The 17,661-nt window shown below is 63.3% G+C and overlaps 1 protein-coding gene across 9 annotated transcripts; it reads right to left on the reverse strand.

Annotated features, from left to right (window-relative positions):
- Positions 1-415: 415 nt before the first annotated feature.
- Positions 416-17,363, reverse strand: KCNAB2 (potassium voltage-gated channel subfamily A regulatory beta subunit 2). 9 transcript variants are annotated; one of them, XM_061450378.1, is made up of 17 exons: positions 17,291-17,363; positions 12,384-12,502; positions 12,062-12,103; positions 5,494-5,537; positions 4,945-4,982; positions 4,758-4,837; positions 4,336-4,380; positions 4,191-4,235; positions 4,076-4,119; positions 3,876-3,962; positions 3,556-3,600; positions 2,785-2,870; positions 2,477-2,597; positions 2,234-2,328; positions 1,971-2,091; positions 1,796-1,884; positions 1,048-1,418 (listed from the first exon to the last, which is right to left on the reverse strand). In XM_061450378.1, the coding sequence occupies exons 2-17, from the start codon at positions 12,458-12,460 to the stop codon at positions 1,329-1,331; spliced, it is 1,149 nt and encodes a 382-aa protein (XP_061306362.1). In that variant the 5' UTR covers positions 12,461-12,502; positions 17,291-17,363; the 3' UTR covers positions 1,048-1,328. The 9 variants fall into 9 exon arrangements, with proteins under 9 accessions (XP_061306367.1, XP_061306359.1, XP_061306362.1 ...); XM_061450377.1 differs by lacking the exon at positions 17,291-17,363 and adding an exon at positions 15,254-15,664; XM_061450380.1 differs by lacking the exon at positions 12,062-12,103.
- Positions 17,364-17,661: the final 298 nt, after the last annotated feature.

Here is a 17,661-nt window from a genome sequence, read left to right on the forward strand (position 1 = left end):
GTATACAGATATATGTACCTGTAACTTCATACATATATGTATGAGCATATATATGTTTATATATGCATACAAACATCTATGTAGTTATATATATGAAGGGCTGTAGGTATAGATACAGAGCAAGCAACACATCTAAGGGGGGGATGTGCATGCGTGTGTGTGTGTCTGTGGACACAGACCCCCAAACACGTGTTTTAATGTCTGACTTGTGTGTGTGTACACATAACCCCCTGTATTTCTATACATGCACACGCACACCTTTAGGGTAAGCATATCAACACACCCAGCCCTATAAGCCCTAAATTACAAATATGATTATGTCCATGTATATGTAGTCACGTTTCTATATAGAGGTGTAGAAATAAGCAGATAGTACATATCTAGCTATTGCTATAGATGTATGTGCACATGCAGCTGTATATACACACATTTCCTTATTTATCTGTTATTTCGGTATCTGTGTGCATATATATCCATACAAATCAATATATTCACAGGGATATGTACACATCTCTCTATATGGATATATACATACAGCTGTAGAGATCGATATGTCTGTATATACATGAAGACACGTCTGCATTTGTATGTTGGTATATGTGTTATATATGTGATTTCCACAGATGTGTGCATCTACCCTTGCATACATCTATGTCTACGTGTGAATGGGCATAGAGGCCTGTATAAAGACTGGTGTAACTATAGGGATGTAGGTAGAGATCACTGCACCTCTGAGTGCGCACACACGTGTAATCATAGCCACGTGTGCACATCCATCTGTGTGAATGCGGCTGCGGGTACCGCAGCGGTGCTGCACCTTCACACGTGTACCTGTGCACACACTGTGCAGACACATGCGTGTCCCTGCATGTACACATGTGCCTGGGGACCCACATGCTCGCACACTTCCCCACCCAGCCCTGTGCTCACCGGGGCACCCTGGCTCGCTCACCGGGTGCCTATGCCCATGGGGGAACCCATCATCCCCCCTCCGACCCCTGTCCCGGGAGGAGCAGGTGTTCCCATGGGATATACCACGTGAAGAGCTGGGGAACAGCTTCGTGTTGTCGGCCTCATTCGGACGTACAGCACCCGCTCGCACCGCCGCGACCACCGATGGCAGCGACGCATGCAACGGGTCCCCGCGGTGGCTCCGGCCCCGGTGCGCGCCCCGCCAGCGCCTGTGCCCCCGCGCCAGAGCCCCGCCGGGCGCAGCGGTGCGATGGGCTGGGGCAGCGCGGTGGGCCCGTGGCGCGAGCCACGCTCAACACTTTGCTCCCACAAAGCGTAAGCAAGCGATGGGGCGGCGAGGGCTGCGCGGCGGGCGCTTAGGAGCGGTAGTCCTTCTTGCTGTAGGGTTTGTTGCCCAGGATGCTATCGATCTCGTGGACAATGGAAGACGACAGCTTCGGAAGGACCTGCCGGGGACGATGATGGCAGTCAGGATCGTGCCGTGGGAGCAGGCGGGAGGATGCAGCCGCGCTCACCGCCTCCATCCCGTGACCTCGATGCTACGAGCCCCAGCTCTCCGGATGAGCGACCCAGTTAAGGGAGCCTGGGTTGAGCTCAGCCCAGCAAAGCCTCATCTCTTCCGCTCAGCTTCAGATGAAGCAAGCCCTGTGCTCTTTGGAGCCACGTTTGCAGCCTCTTTTTCCCCGCGCATTGCGCTGCAGGAGCGAGTGCTGCAGGCGCACGCGTTGCAGGAGCGTGCATTGCAGCACTGCAGCAGGAGCGCTGCCCCGTTGTGCCCCATGAGCAAAGCCCCCCGTGGTCCATGCTGGCGGTGAGCACTGACCTGTATTGCTCCGATGTTCTCCATCAGCTGGTCAGCGTTGGAGGCTCCCAGCAGGACGGAGCTGACGCCCTCGTTGCGCAGGCACCAGGCTGGGGCAGGAGGGAGAGCAGAGCCTGAGCGGGGCCCGGCTGGCCCCGGTGTCCCCCCGTGTCCCTGTGTCCCCCTGTCCCCTTACCGATGGCGAGCTGTGGCAGGGTGCAGCCCAGGCGCTCGGCGATTGCCTGCAGCTCCTTCAGCTTCGCCTGCTGCCGCCGGCCCTCCTCGCTCAGGATCTTGTCCTTCAGCCACTGGTATCCCTGGGGAGCGGAGCGGGGTTATGGTGGGGTTGGGGTGCACCGAGCCCTCACACGGGTGCAGCATCCCCAGACTCCATGGGTCGTGGTCGGTTACGCTCTCATGGCTCTGCCTGTCCTGATGTGACCCCTGGCCCAGGCTCACCTTCAGTGAGGCGCGGGAATAGGGGGGGATCCCCCCATCGTACTTCCCCGACACGATGCCGCAGGCCAGCGGGGACCAGGTCATGGCTCCGACACCTAAGGACAGATCAGAGTGAGGGTGATGCTGCCACCCCCAGACACTGCTGCACGGGGACTGGTCGGCCCCATGGAGATGGGCTCTGCCCCCCCCAGCCTGGGTTCTGGGGAGCACCATGGGGGCTAGGTCAGGACCCCCCTGCGGTACCTATCTTATGGAAGAGCTCGGGCAGCTGCACCTCCACCTTCTCCCGCTGGAACATGTGGTACTCGGCCTGCTCGCAGATTGGTGGGATCAGGTTGAACTGCCGGGCCACCGAGTATGCTTCCTGCCGGAGAGCCAGGACCCTCAGCACCCCATTGAGCTCCTCAGCCCCCCCGGCCAAGCCCCGAGCAGCCATCCGCAGGAGAATTAAGGCTTAAGCGCATCTGCAAGCGCCTGATTCCCGACAGCTGCTGCCCAATTACATCAGCATCACCGGGGCTGCTCTGCCGCCGAGCCCCTGGGGCCCCTACCATGATCTCCATGGAGCTCCAGCGCGAGGTCCCCCAGTACATGGCCATCCCCTGGTTGATGACGTGGGTCATGGCTCGCACCGTCTCTGCCGGGAGGGAAGGGGAGAGCAGCAGGCGGGGGTTAGGGGGATGCCGCACACGTGAGCATCCCGCTCCCCATGCCGAGGTGGGAGCTGGGTTGTATCCGGAGGATGCTTTTGAAGGAGCAGGACAGGGACTGAGGGAGCAGCCGCTCGGGATGTGCCAGGGACCACAGCTGACCCTGGCATGCCGCTGGTGATGCTGGGGCTCTCCCACCATGGAGGGTCCCGGCACTGGCCCCGCAGGATACCAGCACCGACTCGGTGCAGGCGCCTGAAGCATCACCCACGGCACGAGAGGGAGACCTGGACCCCATGCAAGGGGGGCTCTGGGGGCAGCCGGCCCTGAGCCATGCGGGCTGGGGCCAAGCCAAGGCGCGCTCCTGCAGCCAAAGGCGGGGAGAGCGGGCACCCGGCATGCTCAGAGCCACCCGGCGAGGAGGGATCCGCCGCGGTCCTGGCACGGCGGCAAAGGGCGCCCCGTGGCGAGGACCCTGGGGAGGCTGGGAGCTGCTCTGCTTCTGTCCTGGGGTTGGTCTGAAGGGCAGCGGGTGTTCTGGTTGTGCCGATGCTGCCTGTGCGTTTTATGCTGGGGTTTGCTGGGGGACAGGGATGGAAATCAAGAGGAACGGGGGGTCTGCCCCGGGAAGTGCCGCTGGGACGCAGGCAGCGGCCGGCGGGCAGGGAGTACCTTCTACGATGAAAGTCCTGGACTTGGAGGAACTAAATGGGTCCCCTGGTGATAAAAGAGAGATTTAGACAGAGTGGAGGCAGCCGCTGCCAGGCCGGGGGCAGCAGCCTGTGCCGCGCCACCAACCCGTCCCCATCGCTGCCCTGGCACCGGGCTGGGGTGGCAGAGGGTTCACCATAGATCAGGCTGACCGTGGCGGCGGAGGAGCGGACTCTGCTCGGGAAGGGAAAATGCCCTTGAAACAAAAGCCTGGCGCAAACCAACCGCGATGGCGACGGAAGGCAGCGGGGAGCAGCACGGCGCCGCGGCACGGCACCCACCTTCCATTGGCGTGTTGGGGTCGGGCCGGTTGGCGAACACCACGTCCACGTACTCCAACTGCAGCCGCTCCAGGGATGCCTTCAGCCCTGTGGCACGGATGGGACCATCAGGCACACCGCGCCCTGTGCCATAGGCTGCTGGGGCAACCAGTGCCGCACAGCCTGGCGCCGGGGCCAGCAGCGCCCGTGAGCATCCCTACCTTCTATGATGTGTTTTCGGGACAGGCCCCTCTCCGTCTCAGCCCTGCAAAAGGAAAGGTGGTGAGAGCCCAGCGCTCCCTGGCTCCGTTGCCGCGGGGCGGGTGCGTTACCTACTTTCCTCCCCAGAAGATTTTGGTGGTGATGACCAGGCTGGACCGTCTGCAGGGAGAGAGAAGAGTCACCGGCTGCTCCGCCAGCTTTCCCAGCCCATTGGCACCACAGCGATGGCTTGACCACAGAGGGATGAAGTCCACCTTACCTCCACCCTTTCTTCTTGATGATGTTCCCCAGCACCACCTCGGCCCTGCAGGGGAAGGGGATGTCAGTGCATGCGGTGGCTGCGGGGACGCTGCTTCTCCTCCGGCTGCAGCACCCGGAGCCGAGCTGCTCCCCACACGTGAGCTGCTATTTTTAAGCACGTGTGTGGGCTCCCTGCGATGCTCCGGGCCACCGCGCTCCGAGCGCAGCCGTGGCACCGGGAGTGTGCATGGCTATACCCACATGGCTCTACCCACATGGCACAGGCAGTGTGGGACCGCAGGAGCCAGCATCCCCTGTGACCAAACACAGCCCCATTCTGGCAGCAGCTTTGGTGCTGGTAAACCCAGCACCGCCGCGGTTTGGAGGTGCCGGGGTGCAGGGTGAGGCTCTTAGTGCCACTACCAAAAGCGCGGTACCTACTTGCCGGCGGCGTAGACTTCTGCCGTGTCGAAGAGATTAATGCCGTTGTCATAGGCTAAAGTCATCAGCTGCTCTGCCATCTGCGGGGGAGAGCAGGAGCATCAGCTGAAGGGATGCTGAGCACCGGTGCACACCATGCCCCCTGCTTCACTTGGGAAGGGATGGGGTGCAGGGGCACAATCCTTACCTCGTCTGTGATCTGCCCTCCAAATGTCACCCATGTTCCTGTGGAGGAGAGAGACAGGGTGAATGCGGTCCGCACGGTGAGCATGGTGAGCACAGTGAATGTGGTGAGCATGGTGAGCACAGTGAATGTGGTGAGCATGGTGAGCACAGTGAATGTGGTGAGCATGGTGAGCACAGTGAATGTGGTGAGCATGGTGAGCACAGTGAATGTGGTGAGCATGGTGAGCACAGTGAATGTGGTGAGCATGGTGAGCACCGCCTGCCACAGCCTCCAGCCCCATCCATCCACCCTGGCTCCTGCGGCTCAGCCCCAGCGTGCAGTGACTACAGTTGGCCCCGCCGCGTGCAGCGCGGCGCTCCCAGCATCGCCCAGTCACTTCCCATCATGTCAGAGGCGGAGAAGAGGAAAGAACTTGACAAGTTCTGGGCCGCCTCTCAAGACCGCCGCGGGGCCAGAGGAAAACCCTTTCCTTCCCTCCGCACAGCAGCGCCGGCAGCAGGCATGGGACCTAGGGGATGCTGAGGGGCTGCGGCAATCCCTGGCACTTACCCAGGCCCAGGCAGGACACGCGCAGCCCAGACTTCCCGAGGTTCCTGGAAGGCAGAAACCCATTAGGAAAACCACCAGAAAGCCCCAAAGTGCCATCTCATGCACCCGCGTGGGGCTGCGAGGTTATGGTCCCTGGTCCCCATCCCAATTCCCACCTCAGATGGTCCCACAGTGATGGTCCCCTCACAACTGATTAATAAGCCACACCAGGGGGAGCATGCCATGGGACCCGGGGAGATGATCATGCCTGGGGCATCCCACATGTGTCCCGAGCCGTGCCCGTTCTCTGCAAGGAGAACAGGGCTTGTGCGGGGCTCGGATGCTCGGGTGTCCTGGCGAAGTGGAGCATCCCTGAATCCCAGCCCTGGGAAGGGGGCCTGGCCGGCAGCCGCCTGCGCCCGGCGCTGGGGAACCAGCTCCTCGCTAAGAATGACAAAGACTCCAGAAACGAGCGTTAAAATAAATAAAGTGTAGGTGAGCCGCGGCAGCTCGCCCGCGGGTGTCGCATAGCAACCGGGGAGGCACCGCCACCGCCGCCACCACCGCCACCGGCACCGGGGTACCCAGCAGACCCGGCCCGACGGTGGCAAACCGCGGGTCAGGGCAGCTTCCATCCGCGCCGCCGCGTTATTGCTCAACATCTGGATGTGCAGCAGCTCCCCCCAGCCCTGAGTCGGTTTTAGTGTTTTGGTGGCGCAAGTCCCCGTGATGGGAATCACGGTGGGGATGGCACCAGCCCCATCCCGGCCATTCCAGCGTTGCCGGAGTCCTCCTGGGCTGCTGATGGGCACTTTCCTGCTCAAGAGTGCTGAGCGGCTGCTCAACAGAGATCTTGGGGGAGCCAAGCATCCTCCAGCACTGTGCCAAGACTTTCCTATCCCATCCCTTGGCATGGAGCATCCCCCCCGTGCCACTGTTCTCTGCAGCTGCCAGTCACCCCCTGCCTGCAAAAGGGTGGCCTTGGTGTGCTCCCTGGGATGGGGACAGGACCATGGAGCAGGAGAACTGAGCCTGGATGATACCAGCGCACATAGCCCCAGCGCTGCTGCCGCAGGGGTTTGGTGTTCCTGCCCGCCCCAGCACCCGTGCGAGGAGACTGCTGATGTGGATGATGATGGTGGTGATGCTGCCTTCCTCCCAGGCACTTTGTGCCTTGTGCCGGTCACATCTGGGCTGCAGCAGGGCAGCTGGACCGTGGCATGAGGCTGATCCGTGGCGGGGAGTTCCCCTGTGCTCTGCTCCAGCACTGGGGACATGGAGCACATTAACCCAGTGGATGCTGGCCGGGGAGGCACAACGCACACAAGCTGCCCTTCGCTTCCAGACCCGGACCCGGATCCAGGCTTTGCAGGGAGGTAAGTCTCCGGCAGTGTGGTACTGATGCCATAGCATCCACGGATTAACGCACACCAGGGCTCTCAGACCCCCCCCCCCCCCCTTCTCCCGGCTCGGCAGGCACTGGGATGCTCCTAATCCTACCCCAGTTTCAGGGCTGCCCCCTCCATGCCACTGGCTCAGAGCCGGAGAGGGGACAGGAGGGAACAGCGAGGGAAGCGAGAGGCGCACGGTCAGCACTTTTAGCACCTAGAGAACACAACCCGGGGATTAGGGGAGCGCGGCACAACCCGGTCGTCCCCCCCCACATCCCCCCCCAAGCACCGCGCATCCCCCTAAGGAGCAGCAGAAGCAGCCGAGCAGGCGGCAAACCCACCGCGCCCGCGCCCTACCGGTACTTCATCCCCGGCTGCTTGACGCTGGACTCGCTGGAGGAGGGAGCGTTCTGCACCGAGAGCTGCCCCAGGCTGCGGGCCACCATGGCCACGGCCCGGAACTTGCCGCGGGTGCCGAGGCTGGGGCTGCCGGCATTCTGCCTGTTCAAGCGGTCCTCGGCGCTCCGGCTCTTGATGCTGTGCTCGGAGCACACAAAGGAGACCTGCATGCTGCTCCGGCCGGCAGCCGCCACAGATGCCTAAATTTAGCCGGCGCCCCGGGTGAGGCGGGAGCTCCTCCCGCCCGCCGACGCTCCGCCAACGTGACGGCGGGGGGCTGCGGGCACCGGGCGGCTCCGGCGGCCCTCCTGCCCTCAATACCGGGGGAGCGCCACGGGGTCGGAGGACGGGGGGATGCAGGAAGGGGAGCGCCGCGGGGGTACCCCCCGTTGCCACCCCCCCTGCGCCACATCGGGCACCCCCTGCGGGCATGGTGTGGGGCGCGGCGCGGGGCTGAGGTTTGGGGTGAAGGGGGGGGTTCCCTCCGGCCACAGCGACGCTCCTGCGAGACCGAAGCACAACCTGCCGTCAGGAGCGCTTGCACGGCGCCGAACGCACCAGAGCACAGGCAGAGATGATGCCGGCGGCTCTGCTGGGGTTACAGCCCATGGGTCTGCCGAAGCTGCACCGGTTGCTCCCCCCCCCCCCACGCACACGCCGGGGGTGCAGCCACAGCAGCGCATCCCCCAGATTTCATCCAGCATCAGCGGAGAGGATTGAGGCAAAACCCAGCCCAGCAGCTCCCGCTGAAGGAGCGACGTGTGTTCAGCCCTGACCTAATGAGGAATCTTGTAATCTCCTCCGCTTCCCTCTGCCGCAAAGCTCCTTAGCTGGGTAATCCCACCAGTGCCAGCGCTGGCACCGCTGCGGGGGGACCTGGCACCAATCAGCAGCTCCCCACAGCAGGAGCAACCACAGAGATTTTAGGGGCACCAGCCCGAAGGAGCACCTTTGGGGGTGCTGTGCCAGCCTCTCCCCATCAATAAATAACGAGCCCATGAATATTAGATGGGCTCTTGCCACTGTGTAAATGTTACCTCTGTCATTGTGAGCAGAGGGGAACCTGACCCGTGGCACGGCACAGCACGGCATGGCAGAGCCACAGGGCCCCTGCATTGTCACTGGGGAATCAGCTTCTGTCCCCAGCCCAAACCTAATGGGGGCACCCATCCCTGCACCCCATCTACGATGGGGAGAGCAGATAAGGTGTGCTGGGCATAACAGCCACGCGCTCTCATTAGAGCCACGTGCCTGGCTGCCCGGTGCATCCTCCCTGCACCAGCGGTGATGAGAAGGACCAAAGTCACCTGAAACCCTGATACACCTCGTGCTGCGCCCGGATCCCGCATGCAAACGAACGGCGTGCCGGCTCCGCAAGGGACTGCTCCTTGTGCTCCTCAGGCTGGTGGAGCATTTCTGGAGCTGTTTGCTCCACCTGCCTGCTCTTCACAGGCGCGGGGGGCTTTTGCGCTTGCAAACTTCCCAGCAGCAAAAGGGGATGTCAAGTGAGAAGCTGAAAGCTTATCGAGCAAGCAAGAGGTGGCGGCGCTGACCTGCCTCCCCCTCACACACCATGAAGATCAGCCACGACGCCATCGCCCGTCCCAGTCTCAGCACGGCACTGGGAAACTGATGGAAGCCGGACGCAAGCCCAGCACTAAACTCCATCCCATGCCCCGGCGCTGCCCTACCTGTACTTCATGCCGGTGGCGCGCGCGGTGCTGTCGGCCAGGGACAGCCCATGCATCCGCAGGAACTCCTCCAGCGTCTTGGCCCGTGCCGCTGCCCGCACGTCCCGCAGCCGCCGCAGCTCCAGCCCATCGGCCGGCCGGGGCGCCGGGGGCAGCCCCCACTCCGGGGGGTGCCGGCTGGCCACGCTGCGCAGGCTCTCGCTGTACGTCATGGACAGCATCCCGCTGCCGTGGCGCGGGCTCCGTGTGCCGGGCACGCTGCCGACCGCTCGGTGATGCTATGGAGAGAGCTGGGAGAGCACCCGCTGCAACGCCGGGGTCCAGTGATGCTTGGGGCAAAGCCTTGCCCGCGCCATGATGCCGGAGCTGCGGCGCAGGGACCCTTACAAAGCCAGGCGCTTCAGCAGAGTAAAGCCTTGGTAGGAAGCCGAAGCGCAAAGGAAGAGCATGGCAGCATGGCAAGGAATGACGCGGTGATGGGCAGCTGGGGCTGCAGTGGGTGCCCACCATGGCTGTGCCAGCCTGGTGAGCTGCTGCAGCCTGCTATGTGCCCTGGTTGCGCAGCCTCCCAGTCACACCAGTTGGGTTGCAATTGGGAACTGGTAGAGGTGGGGTGAGAATCTGGTGAGAATCTGGCACTGAATCCCGGCAGGCGGGAGAGGTCATGATGGAAAAGGGGCTCCTATGGAAGGAGGGCACCCGCAGAGGGGCTGTGGCTCGCCAATGGCTGCCATGCCTGCGGCACAATGCCGCAACTTGTGCCACCATCCAGCACCTTCCCCACAGCCGCGGCAGCGACCTCCCAGCCGGTGCGGGCTGCCGAAAATAGGCTGCCGCAGAGTGGGCTCCTCGCACCCGAGGTGCTCGCCGCCGCTCTGGCTGGGATCTCACCAGCATCGATTTCCCTCGCAGTCAGTGTCTGAGAGGAGTGGGGACCGGAGCCAAAGCTGCGGCGCTGGCGCTGAAGCAGCGGCTGGGAGCGGGGAGCGCTTGGAGCCGGAGCTGCGCCGGCATCAGGCCCCAGCCGGGCTCCCACCGGTGGTGTTTTGTTTCCCTGTGAAGCTCAGGTTCACAGCAGCAGGAGCTGAAAGCAAAGCGCTCTCTGCCATTGAGGTGTGACCGTGAGAGAAGAAACCCAAGAAGACAAAAGGCAAGGGGAGACCAAACCCCTGGGCAGCTCCTGCAACACCAACGCTGCTGCTCCACAGCCAGGGCTTGGAATGTGGGGAAGAGAGGGGAAAAGGACTCGTCTCCTGCAGCAAAGCCAAGCAGAACCCTGACCACCTCTTCCTGCTGTGCCACAAAGCTGAGCCCAGAGCTGGCACTGCCAGCACCAGCCCTTCTCTGCGGCTGCTGGTCTGAACTGGGGCAGCACCGGTGGCTCCTGCTGAGCATGGGTGCAGCATCCGGCTCCAGTGGGATCCCTTTCCTTGACAGCGGGCAGGAAAGGGCTGCGCCGGCTGCACGGCTGCTCTAGAGCTTCAATGAAATGGCTGCAGTGAGCAGAGCCAGGTTTGGTCTGGGCTGCTTTGAGGAATGGGGCAGGATCTGCCTCATTTCGACACCCCTCTGGTTTTCGTCTGAGCCGTTGTGGGGTGATGGAGAGAGCGCGGAGGGAGCAGGTTCATCCACGTTCATTAGGAGAAATCCTGGCACTGCCTGAGGGACAAGAAGCAGGAGCTGCCACAGCCCAAGCAGGAAAGGAGCAGGGATGGGAACAGGACACAAGCTCTGAGCCATAACAGGGAACCATTAGCACGCACCCGGGGCACAACAAGTGGATGCACAGGGAAGCTGCTCAGAGAGGCTCTAACCAAGCTGGGAATCTATCGGCACTCAACAGCCTGCCTAAAACCAAAGAGACCCCAAGCCCCCAAACCTCCCCAAGCCAACACATCGCCCGTGCAGAGCACCCTCCCTGCTGCCCGCACAGGCAGTGCCCATCCCCGTGCCACCAGCCCTGACTCACCCACACACCAGGGCTGCTGCTCACCAACAGCACCGCTGTGGGCAGCCCCGGGCAGCTTTAAGAGCCGGGAGGTTTTGCATTAGGGGAGTGTCAGCGCTCAGAGTCCAAAGCAATTGGCGGCTACACCGGTCCCCCCTGAGCCCAGCTTTCTCGCCGCGCTCCATTAGCCCTATTAGGGGATTTTCTTCCCTTCGAAGGGGAGCTAAATTATTCATGGCCTCTTCGCTAAAAGCCGGAGCCGTGCCGCTGCTCTCTCGACATTGGCATCGCCGCCTCCGCCCGCAGCCGACCCTCGGCCCATGGTGACAGGTCCGGCACCACCGGCACCTGGGGTGGCGGGGATGGACGGGTCATTGCGCGGCGGAGCCCGTCCCTCCTTGGTCCCCACGGCGCAGTGGTTCAGTGCTGGTTCACAGCAGCCACAACACACCAGTGGCTTGGCAGTGCTGGGACAGGCGCCCTCGCGGTGCCACCAAGGCACCCGGGTGCGGGCCAGCCTCTCCTGTTGCCACATGAGGAGATGGAGCAGGGAGGCTGCAGCAACCTTGGGGGGCAGCCCCCCATCCTCTGCTCTGTTATAGCTAGGCTGGGTCCAGCATTGGGCTGGTCCTGGGGCTGCTGCAGCCCCAGCAACACTGAGGCTGCTGCTGGCACAGCGCGCAGGGAGAAGTTTCGCCTTCGCTTCAGACGGTAAAAGGGTGGAGAGGGCAGGAAAGTGTTGCTGGGTACCGCTTAATGATGCTCCTCTTAATGGAAGGAGCAGCGGACCAGCTGGCCAGGTTCCTGGAGCTGCCCTTGGGAAAAGCCAGCAGGCTCTTCCAGGAGCAGCATTGGTGCAGGATGCTCCAGAGCTGATCCGAGCCCCACATCCCTATGGCAGCTGACCCCCGGTAGCCCTCCAGCCGTGCTCCATGGCCTGGGGAGCTGGTGAGGGCAGCTCCAACCCACCCAGACACACACAAGAGTCCCCAGGTCGCAGTGCCAAACCCAGGAACGGGCAAAGACGCGGTGATGCCCACTGTGTGCTGGTGATGCTGGTGATACCCACCCTGTGCCAGCAGTGCCCTGGGCACAGGCAGGGTTTTGGTCATGTCTGCTTACCGGGGGGGCATGTTAGGGAGGGAAAGGGGCCGGGTTACCTGTAGAACTGGAGCTGGCGCTTGGGGCTCCCGTACCTCGCGCTTCCGACAGCAAAGGGGAGAAAGAAGAAAGATGCCACAAACCCCGTTAGAGAGGTGGAGCGGGACCGAGCGGCCGCGGGAAGGGTTGGTGGCACCCACCCATGCTGCATCCATGCAGTGGGCACTGGCACGCTCCCCGAAAGCACCCGCTCGTCCCATGGCACCCAGACCCGCCGCTGCTGCCATGTGGGGCTTTGCAGTCCAGGAGGTTTTGGCACAAGGTGGTTTTGGGGTGCCGTGGCCCCGGGTTTGGGTCCCCAGCGCCGCCCCATATCCTTACCTGTAAATCATGCCTGGGGAGCCCGTCTGCCGCAGCGAGAGTCGCGCCGGGGAGTCAGTGGTGGATTCGGGATACATGGAGCCAGCCTGGGCTCCCCGGAGCCGCTCGCTGCCTCACCCCTGCCACAGGGGAAAGAGAAAATGAGGAAGAAATGGGGGTTTTTGGGGCACGCGCATGACGGCGCTTCCTGTTGCAGAAGCTCGGGGCCGGATGGGCACCCGGTGCGGGTAGCGGCAGGCAGGGTAGGGCAGCCCTGCTTGCTCCAGACGCCCACCGATCCCAAACCCATCCTAGGCAGGAGCCCTGAGGGACAGGGGCCTTAGTGCAGAGGGAGCTTAGTGCAGGGACCCTGACCCTTCCTATTCCCATTGCCATGCCCAGGATAATCCCGCATGACTCCCTCGGGAGCTGTGTTCCTGCTCCCATTCTCCATCCTTCAACACCATCTGCAGTTTCCCGTATCCCAGAAATCCACAACGGTTCCCTGCAGAAATGGGGCAAAATGTTCAAATTAAGACACCTTCCTTCAGGCTCAGCTTTACACCTCAGGTCACCAGCAGCTTTCTGGGGAGACTGAGAGACCTCCAGCTCCTTCCCCAGCTGGACAGAGCGGGAGCATGGCACAGCACAGCGTGCTCATGTCCTGGCACGCATCCTGCCTGCATCCTGGCACAGCATGCCTGCATCCTGTATCTCTCCCACATCCTGCATCCTGGCACAGAGTGCCAGCATCCTGCATCCTTCCCGCATCCCAGCCGGGCATGCCTGTATCCTGCATCCCGCCCGCATCCCAGCACTGCGTGCCTGCATATCACATCCTGCCCGCATCCCAGCAGGGCATGCCCGAATCCCGCATCACTCCCGCATCCCGCATCCCTGCCCGGCGTGCCTGCAGCCCGGCGCAGCCCCTGCAGCCCACGCGGCCCAATGGCAGCGGCTGCGGCAGCCGAGCCCGTCCCCGCGGAGCCACCCGCCCGCCCACCGCAGCCCCGGCCCCGGCCCCGACTCCCTCCTCCCTTTGGCCGCAGGCACGGGATGGGGACCGGGCAGGCTCGGGGGAGCCGGGGCTCTCTCTGCTCCCCTGCGCTGCCCGCTGCGACCCTGCCGAGCCCCCAGAGCCACTGCAACCTCCCGGCTCCTCCTGGCTGCTGCAAGCGTCACCTTCACGGGTGCCCGTGTCCCTGCCTCCAACAGCGCCGCTGCCAGCCCTGGCACTGCCTGCGCGCTCCTGCAAGCCCCGCAGGTCCATGCAGGGTCACTTTGTCAGTGGCAGTGCAGTGAAGCCGGAGCGGGCTGGGGGACCCCCCATGCCCCAGGCACAGGGTGCAGCCCAGCTGCTTCCTTCCTTGCCCTGCCGCAAACTGACTGCAACTTCTTGTGTGGCTCGGGACTGGCTCAGGGAGTGCATACGGGGGATGTGAGTGGCATGAGCTTGGCCATGGGCTCTGCTCTGCTGTGGGCTCAGCTCTGCCACGGGCTCAGCTTTGCCGTGGGCTCAGCTCGGCCATGGGCCTGGCACTGCCATGGGTTTGGCTCTACCACGGGCTCTGCTCTGCCATGGGCTCAGCTTTGCCATGGGCTCAGCACTGCCATGGGCTCAGCACTGCCATGGGCTCAGCTCTCCCCAGTTTTCAGTAGGATCAGTGCTTCACATCCGTTAACTCGGGGTAATGCTGGGGGGCCCGAGTGCTCTGTCTGGCAAGTCTGGGGTGCATTGGAGGAACTTTGCCGGGAAGCACCACGGGACTATCGGCACACCAGGCAGGGCTCAGCACCCTGAGGAGCCAGAGCACCCCTTTGTGCCAGCAGTTTGGTGCTTCCTCAAGTACCACTTCTCCACCTTCAGTTTCCTCACAGCAAAACTCAGCTGCGAGTCCGCAGTCACAGGAGTTTCCGTGGGGTGATGGAGAGGGAAGAAAAGTGTTTTCTTCTGTGGGACACGGGTGGAGGGTACCCCAAGAGCCTGGGCTCCATCCCTATCCCCAGCAGCACGATGGGGTGCAAGTGTGGGTGCTGAGACACAGGGGGGATTTCTGCCTGGGTAGCATCCCAAACATGCTGCTGTCAGAGCGAGAGGAGGTCAAACTGCCCATGGAATTAAACTGAACACAGGGATGAAGCTCTGATGAGCCCCTGCGGGTGAGGCACCAGGGAGCAGCGGGACCCATGCCCTGGGTACCCCGGTGTCCTTCCCCGCTGCTCAGGTGAGGACGGCGCCGAGCATCACCCCGCTCTGGGTACCCATCCCTGTATTTCCATCCCTATTTCACCGGGTTTCCAACCAGCAGCCTCAGCACATCCCCCCCCCCCCCCAAGCCGCGGGAAAGGTGACTTTGGCACAGTTACCGCCGTGCCCTGCACTGCTTGGTGCCATGAACCCCCCCGGTGTTCCCAGCCCCCTGTCCGCAGCACCGGCGCCGCAGGATCCGCAGCGCAGCAGCCCTGCCCCTTCCCTCTGCCCGGGGAAGCCTCTGCTGCAGAGCAGCCTTTTCCCTCCCCTCCTCATGCCTGGCTCTGCCCGTGCCCGGTGGGCTCAGGTGTGTTTAGAACCGGGCATCAGGACAAGGCTCAGCCCCCGCCGGGGATTGAGCTGCGACACGTGAGGTCGCCCGCGATGGTGCTGTGTGTGCCGGAGCGCAGGCTCCCGGGTGGATGACACAGCCCAAAAGCACTCACGACACGGCGGGCGGGTTCGTCCTGCATGGCCGTCACGTACCACCAGCACCAACGTGACGGGGTCCAGCAGGGTCCCCGACGTGCGGCACCCGCCAGCGCCTGCCCCTTCCCCAGCGCGCCGGTGGGCAGGAGCCCGCTGTGTCCATGGCTGCCGGCCAGGCGCGGCCGAGCCCCCGCCGCGGCACCGCACGTACCTGGCTCCGGTGCTCGGATGGAGATGCGCGGTCAGGAGGCAAAACCAACAATGGGATAAAAGCGGAGCTGGCGGCTCTGCGGGTTTGGGAAGCGGGGCCGGTGCAGAGCAGCTGCGGCAGCCGGGGGCAAGCACGGCGGATGGCGGCTCCTACCCCATTCCCGCGCTGTCCCTGGGAAGAGGCATCCGGTGCAGGAGGGGAAAACCGAGCCCTCCGCACCTCGGGATGCGGCAGCACCCAGGGATGCTGCAGAGCCGTTCCTGCTGCTCTCACATCCTGACTCGGCAAGTTTGGCTGCCGGTGGCGTGCAGCCCGGCTCCCGGATCCTACCGGTGCCTTAACCGTGTCGGCGCCGCAGCCCGGCACCGGCAGCACCACGCGTGGGCAGTGAGTGGCTGCCACCCGCTGCTGGCTGACCCTGCGCAGTGCTGGTGAGAGGCTCGTCTCCCATAGGGAGCCTGAGGCAGGATGTTTCCATGCTATATATACATTACTGGGTGTTTGTCTTATGAACGCAAACAGGGATGCCCATGGGCAATGCTGCCTTCCAGCCCGGGCACTACATGCTGCTGGCCACCCTCTGCTTGTGCCAATCACAGCTTCTCTGTGGCTTTTGCTTTCTAGCCACCTTGGGCAAAAAAACCGCCCTGGAGCGCCTGGTTTGGAGGCACTCTGGTGATGGGAGCACGCCGGTCCCCGGCAGTAGCATGGCACTGGGATCCCGCAGTGTGGTGGTGGCACAAAAAACAGAGGCCAAGGCAGTAAAAAGGGGTCAGCTTTGGGAAGGCGCAGCAGTGCTTTATCATTTAGGAATTAGGAAAACCCAGTCCCTTGCCATGAGCTGAGTCCTGCTCAGCTTCACAGCAGCACCCTGCCAGTGATGGGGCCAGCAGGCATGCTGCCTGCTCTGAACCACGCCGGCAATGACTGGGACCTGCTTGGCACTGCCCATGTGGGTGATCCCAGTAGGTTTCCCGCTTTCCATGCTGCAGCAGCTCAATGGTGGCAGGAGGCCATAACCCTGTCCCAATGGGAGAGCACTCTCTGGCATCAGCATTGCATCCCAGTGATGGTGGAAGCCGGCACCAAGTCATTCCGCTCTCACTCCAAGATGAGAGCACCAAGAGTGGGGAAGCAACGTCCAGCCCCTCTGCCCTCCTCGTTACAATTAATAATTACAACTAATAAGAGAAGAGGCTCAATCACATCTTCCATTAGCAGCTACAAGCAGAGGCATCTCTCATCAGCCAGCCCGAAAATCACTGCATATATACAACATGCCTATCTACAGGCACGGATCTGGCACTCACAACATTCCCAGTGATGCTTTGGAAGGAACCTGTGGTTTCTGGAAGGCTTGCTGGGTGCCCTGCCCCTGCAAAGCCTATTGGGATGGGGTCTGAATTCCCAGTGGTGCGGAGCATAGCTCTGCTCTTCTGCCAGGAGATTCTCACTGGGATGAAGGCCCAGCGCTTCCAGGATGCCTGTGTTAGCTACGACAGCCTGGTGTCCGGTTAATTGGGTATGGGGCTGACAGGACTCCCCACCACATGGGAACCACCCCTAATTACAGGCTGGAGGGGGGGATCATGAGCCAAAGCCCCTGAGTATTGGGGCTGGTTGAAGGACAGCTTGATGGGTGCCGTGGCAGCGGGTGGGCCGTGGAGGGCAAGGAATGCGGGCGCTGCGGGGGATCTGTGGGTCAATGGGGGCGGCAGTGGGGTCTCCCCTTTCCAACGACCGCTGGAGTGAAGCCAATAACTCCTGCAGCAAACGCGGCCGCTCGGTCCCCGCCATAAGCGAACCGCTCCCGACCATGTCCCGGGGCCGCGATGCCGCGGGCTCCCCCGTTCGCGCTCTCCCGCCGCCTCGTCGCGTTGCCGGGGCTCCCGCCCGCCTCTCCCGGCTCAGCGCAGGCCGCGGCCACGCCCGGTTCCGGCATCCCCGCCCCCGCCGCCGCCCTCGCCCCCGGCCCCATCCCCGCCGTCCTCCCGCTCCCCTCCCGTCCCGTCCCGTCCCGCCCGGGCCCGGCCCCACCTGCCCGCTCCGCCGCTCCCACCGCTCCGCCGCGGCGCCCTCGTGGGGGGCACGCCCCGCCCCGCCCCGCCCCTCCCGACGCTGATTGGTTGCGCCGGACGCCTCTCGCGCCGCATGCAAATGACGGAGGCTCAGGGCTGCTCCCATTGGCTGCGGCGCCGGCCGGGCCCACCGGCGAGGCCACGCCCCCCGCGGTGCGGCACCATCGCCCTAGTAACCCGATGCTGAGTCGGGCGAGACCACCCGCGCGACGGGGGGGGGGACACCGCCTGCGCTGCCGCCGCCGTTCCGCCGCCGCCGCCGCTGAGCTCCGCGCCGCTCCGCCATCACACCGCTGGTGCTCCTCTTCGGTGCACACCGGAGGAAGGGCG

The sequence above is a fragment of the Pezoporus flaviventris genome, unplaced genomic scaffold (assembly GCF_033815535.1).
Source record: "Pezoporus flaviventris isolate CSIRO_AGI_PZ_B2104156 unplaced genomic scaffold, CSIRO_AGI_Pfla_v1 ptg000009l, whole genome shotgun sequence".
Taxonomy (NCBI): domain Eukaryota; kingdom Metazoa; phylum Chordata; class Aves; order Psittaciformes; family Psittacidae; genus Pezoporus; species Pezoporus flaviventris.